This window comes from Glossina fuscipes, unplaced genomic scaffold, assembly GCF_014805625.2.
Source record: "Glossina fuscipes isolate IAEA_lab_2018 unplaced genomic scaffold, Yale_Gfus_2 60421, whole genome shotgun sequence".
In the NCBI taxonomy this organism is placed as follows: Eukaryota; Metazoa; Arthropoda; class Insecta; order Diptera; family Glossinidae; genus Glossina; species Glossina fuscipes.
Window position 1 is genome coordinate 1 of NW_024002812.1, and position 5,651 is coordinate 5,651.

Here is a 5,651-nt window from a genome sequence, read left to right on the forward strand (position 1 = left end):
TTTAATATCCAAGTTAATGTTACAGTGGCATAATTTATTGTATTTAAGAAACAAAAATGAAAGGTTAAAAACGGACATTTTGATATGTTAAACAAAAAATATATATGAAACTAAAAAAAAAAAAAAAAAAAAAAAAAAACAAACAAATTTTCATAGACTTTTGTTAAATTTAAAGCAAAATAATATAAATGAAAACGTTTAATTTAAAAAACACAATCACGTCACAAATTTTGAAATAAGGCGAAAGAAATTCTTTTGTTATGAAAATCGTTATATAAATTACACACTTAAAACTTTTTATGACTATTGTAGCGATCAGGATGTGAAGAGAAAGCCAAACGAAATTGATAAGCGGAAATATGACCAAAACAAGTATCGCCTGAAGAAGATTTTGATAAAAGGAAATCGTGAATTATAATCTATTTTTGTTGTTGCTGCAGGATAATAGCAACATTTAGTATGTATGTAGATGAATGTAATATAAATTTTCACTTTTGCGTAATAATTTCGTCTTGTTTTTTCTTTCTTTTCGTATAAACTATGTTTTAGTTCTGCGTTAAATGTACACAATGCGCGTCCTGTATTAGCTGAGTTAATTTCTGTGAAAATGTTGGAATGTCCTGTTTGCGAAGGAAAAGAAGAAATAAAAGAGAAAATTCGTTTGTATTATGTATCAACTGAAAATAAAAGAGAAGAATAATAAAGAATCCTTACCTTTGTTAAGCAAATTTCATCAATCAATTTCATATTGATCGGTAAGCCAGCTTGGGCAAAACTTTCCCGCATTTTTATATTATCGACCTGAGACATATTAAACAAGGTATTCGCTAATAAGTCGAAGTGTAACGCTCCCTCTCCTGTCAGCAGCACTGAGATTAGTGCACTTTGAAATGAGGCCAATAAATTATCCTTAAATAACGGACGTTGATATAAACGCCAGCGATCATGCACACTTTGCAATGAATTTAATACAATGCGAACAATGTTTGGATCATTGCCGGAAATTAAAATCTGACCGTAAGCATTCATTATGGCCATGAAATGTTCAGGGTGTAAATTTTCGGTAGTACTAGTTATGGCACCATTGCTACCGTTCATAGCATTTTGAAACGAAGAAATTCCATTCGGTTGCACATAAAATTTATAAAAGTACTGCCATTTATAATTTAAAATACTAAAAATGTGAATATGATTATAAAAGTAAGTCACGCTAAACGTATCAAATATCATTTGTATACCTTACCTATCAAAGAGATCGTAGACCGCACTCGTTATATCACCGCTATACTTTATATTGTCGTCTTGCTGCAGAAGGGGAATAATGTAGGCGAAGGTGAAATCTAATATGGATGGTATCATAGTCAACGAAGCACTGCCGGGATGCTTGACAATTAATTGAAACATTTGCAAAATTTTTTCGATAACCGCTGCAGTACTTATACTCAATTGGTCCCTGCAACATACCAACATACAACATGTTAGAAGAAATAAAAATCAGAAACAAAAAAAAAAGAAAAATTGAATGTTTGACTTTGACTACTTTTGATGTGTGTATGTGAAATATATGAGAGCATACAACTTACCTACTATTCACTGTAATGAATAAGTTTATCATCTCTTTGATAAACTGTGTTCCTAACTGAGTTTGCAATGTATGTAATACGCTTAAACTGAAATCTGCTACTGTTGTCGCTATAATGTTACTACTTTGGCCGAAAGTGTTGTAAATCATCAAAGCTTTAGTAATAATTGGCTGTAAAGGAGAGGAGTACAGTTTACATCATAATATTTATATAAATGCCGTTGGATGTACCTTGAATGCAGTGGATAGTAAATCCTTGGAAGTGTTTGGAGAACTTTTGAAATATTCAATAACCAAACTGAATGTTGTTAGCAAATTTAACGACATTGATGATATTTTAGATTCTGCTATGATGGCACTGTTAATGGTATTTAAATCTAATTGTAGAAAACTTCGAGCTAGGCTATCTACATATTCGCGCAGCATTATCGAGCGATGTTCGTAATCCTGTCCCCGTTCATCGACATTCTTCCAGGGCAATATCAAATAGCTTACAATACTAATGTATATATTAGCCTGTACCTGGCTTGGTAAATGCGAGAGGCGAGGGCCCGACTGCATAATATTGATAATTGCTGGAAATTCTAAAAGGCTCTTCGGACGTATTACAGACGATATACATAATAATAGCTGACTGGCAGCCATTTGGATTATTGTGCAGCCTCGCAATAAATTATTGGTTTGAAAAATGTTGGTCAACGCCTCGAAAATTGTCACGAGCTTTTGATCTGCTTTCAAGATATTCGATAAAGGCAAAATACTTCGTATGGCCATTAAAACTTGGGCGTATCTATAAAATATAACCTAAATTAATAAATTTGAAAATGAGCTTGCCTACGATGTATTGGAAGGGAAATTTACAAATAATCAAAATCAGTCTGGAATATTGATTTATCCACATCGAAGACGGTTAATTTGTTGCTGATTAAAAATTTCAAGACAGTCCATAAATTTTCAGCGAATTCGTTTAGGTGGTAGTTAATTTCATTGCCTAATTCTGAATTATTGTTCTCCAGTAGCGGAATAATCCGTACAACTGCTTGGCATATGGTCGTGAAATCTCTTAAATTTTCCGGAAGGCTTTGCGATTTCATTTTTCGTAAAAAGTCAAACGTTTTACCGCAATCGACATCATTTTCCAGCGACCGTAAATACATATAAGGTCGCCCCCAATGGCTAAACACTAAAGCGAATACCTCGCTTGAACGTGGTTCAGCAATTAATGCAATGCATTCAATGCACTGCGTTATATACTGTTGCCATTCAGTTTGGGTCTAAGAAAATAGAAATGAATTTTAAAATTTTGGCACGAAACGACACCATTTAACATCCCTACATTATCTTCCATTAGCTCATTGTCTAACAACTCCAATTCAGTCTTATTATATTCGAATTGTGTGCGACGCATAATTTCAGGCACCAGCAGTTGCACAATTTCATAAAAGCGATTTAATTTATTATGCGCACTTATGCCTTTAATGATAGGCGTCCATATTTCTAATTTCTCTGTAAAATCGTAGGCTCCGTTTCCTAAAAACAATAAAATTCATTTTGGAAATTAACTTTCGTAATAAAACTAGAAACAAATACTTACTGTGGATTGTCCAGCAGTACAAGGAATTTAGAAATGCTTCTAGAACCTCGAGATCGTCCAGCATTCTGGGCCAGTATTTAATGGCATACAAGCGTAACAATTCTCTAAATTTATCTGTGTACATTTCGTCATGCTGTTTATTAGAGCTATGATATTGATCCAATAAGCCGTTCACGCCTGACATTAAAATGTTCGAGAATGGTAAGGGCTTTTGCAAATACAGCAGTTCATTTAATACTGAAAGACCATTCAGAGAAATATCTTGACGATTGGAACGCCACTGTGACAAATCCAAAATGCTCATAAAAAAGTATTCCGAGAGCAGATCAGTATTCATCCAAGAAACCAAATGTTGCACACAAGATAAGAACTCCAAAATGGAGTTACTAATGGAGATTAAAGAAAAATAAAGTGTTAAGAGACAAAAATTCCATCGCAAATTAAGTTACAGTTTTCTACCCACCACCACCGGGAAAAGGCGGTAAATCAATTTATGTCTTTCGTTTGCAGTACATAACAAAACGCATAAGGTATATGTTTGATCAGAGCCGAGACAGGTTCTCAGTTTACTTAAGAATGTCTATCTCCCCGTTCCTTCGTACATATAATATACTTGGTTGGAATTCCCAAAAAGCGCAAATATTTAGTCAGTAGCAACTGACATCTTTTCACGTTTACGTTTTAAATAATATTTAAAAAGTAGTATTAATTACCTAGACATAGTTAAGTGGAAAATTATGTTTTCACTCATGTATTTATCCATGGTAGTGGGTATGCAAAATTCGCCCTTAGACGAATTTTATAATTTTCACGTTGATTTTTACCTTAATTGATTGTCATTGGGCAGCGAGGTTATTAGATTATAATCCATGAGCGTACTGGGTATGGAATGGATATCTTTACCATTGATATGACACACAGCGATTAGTAAGTATTTGGTTAGTAAATCCGTAACTTCGGGTAAACATATAGAAACGCTTAAACAACATTTAATATTAAGTTTATTTATTGTTAACATTGTAACACAGACAGGCAAAAAGCATTAAATAGCATTTTAAGGCACTCACCAGGAATGAAAGTATTGCTTACGATCTGTACTGACATCTTCACGACTGCTAACTACCTCCTCAGACGTTGTACGCAGTAAGCAAATGCCTAATGAAAAATTGGTTTTCGTAAGAGCTATGCAATGCGCCAAATAGTTTGGATCTTCGTCGGGAAATTGGCGTTTTCCCAATAAAGCTATTAACTGAGCGTAAGTGTCGCGCTGGCGTTTTGCTGATGCGCAAGCTAAGTTAGCATATGTGTGCCATAACGTTTCACGTAGAAGTGCCCTATCTGAGCTGCCCAATTGCATCCAACGGCGCGTTATGGTGTGATCCAAAGTAGACGTAGCAAAAAACCATAAAAAGTGATTCTGTTCAAAGGTCGTAGCATTGCTCACCGCACTAAGGCAGGTTTTCCAGGATTCCGATTGATTTTTAAATGCTAACAACTCAACCTCTATTTCGCGTTTACGCGCGTTAGGTGTGGTCGGTGTATAGAATTCATGTAACAACGACTCAACCACCGCAAACGGGGAAGACTGTTTTGCCGAAAAAAACAAAAAGAAAACAATAATCATAGCAACAATAACAATAGAAAGTCATATATGAAAGAATAACGATAAACCAGAACTTTTAGGAAAATTACTCACCATTTCTGTTTCAGTGTTATCACCACCACCGGGAGCTACCAGAAAACTTGTCTTTTATGTATTTTAATATCGTTTCTCTCCCCTTTTCCTTTCTTTTCTGTTTTTCAATTTGAACCACCACTAAAAAAAAAAATTGCGTTGGACAACAATTGTTATCTTTTTAAGTTTTCGGTCGCCCGATGCACACTTAACTTTCGCATTTGCTTAACAAATGTTAAGCTAATAAACAATTTGCAAGGTTTTTATTTCCTTAGTGAAATAAAGTAAATTTTAAATTTTATAAAAATCTTACAAAATATACGCTCTTTTCTAAATTTTTAATTTTATTAAAGAAACATAAAATAATGACAAACGAGAGTTTCGTTGTCAATAAAAATGAATACTTATACAATAACGTTAACGCCATCTATTGTTCACAATTGTTTTTTTCGTTTATATCAATTTTATTTAATATAAAATACATCACAACGAATCTGCGAATGTTGCTTTGCTAAATATCAGAAGAAGAAGAAGACATAAAACATATCTGTAATTATACAGCTAAAACACCTGATTCTTTAATGTACTCTTAAGCAAATAACAGCTTTTCTTTTATTATATTTCAGCAAGCCCGATTAAAGCATTTCATGTCGAATCATTTTTAGTATTCTTGTAATTCTGGTATTAATATATTCATGATAATAGATAGAAAAGCGTGCATAGTACAGAATTACAAATATATTATTATTATTATTATTATTATTATTTTAATTTTAGACTAATGAATTGAATTCTTAGAC

General features: G+C 33.3%; 1 protein-coding gene across 2 annotated transcripts; it reads right to left on the reverse strand.

The window, feature by feature from the left end:
- Positions 1-234: 234 nt before the first annotated feature.
- Positions 235-5,238, reverse strand: LOC119643350 (exportin-6-like). 2 transcript variants are annotated; one of them, XM_038042699.1, is made up of 11 exons: positions 4,873-5,238; positions 4,244-4,761; positions 4,001-4,153; positions 3,177-3,562; positions 2,919-3,112; positions 2,444-2,856; positions 1,814-2,372; positions 1,584-1,753; positions 1,244-1,453; positions 715-1,174; positions 235-620 (listed from the first exon to the last, which is right to left on the reverse strand). In XM_038042699.1, exons 1-11 carry the CDS (start codon positions 4,873-4,875, stop codon positions 546-548), a joined length of 3,141 nt encoding a protein of 1,046 aa, XP_037898627.1. In that variant the 5' UTR covers positions 4,876-5,238; the 3' UTR covers positions 235-545. The 2 variants fall into 2 exon arrangements, with proteins under 2 accessions (XP_037898627.1, XP_037898628.1); XM_038042700.1 differs by lacking the exon at positions 4,001-4,153.
- Positions 5,239-5,651: the final 413 nt, after the last annotated feature.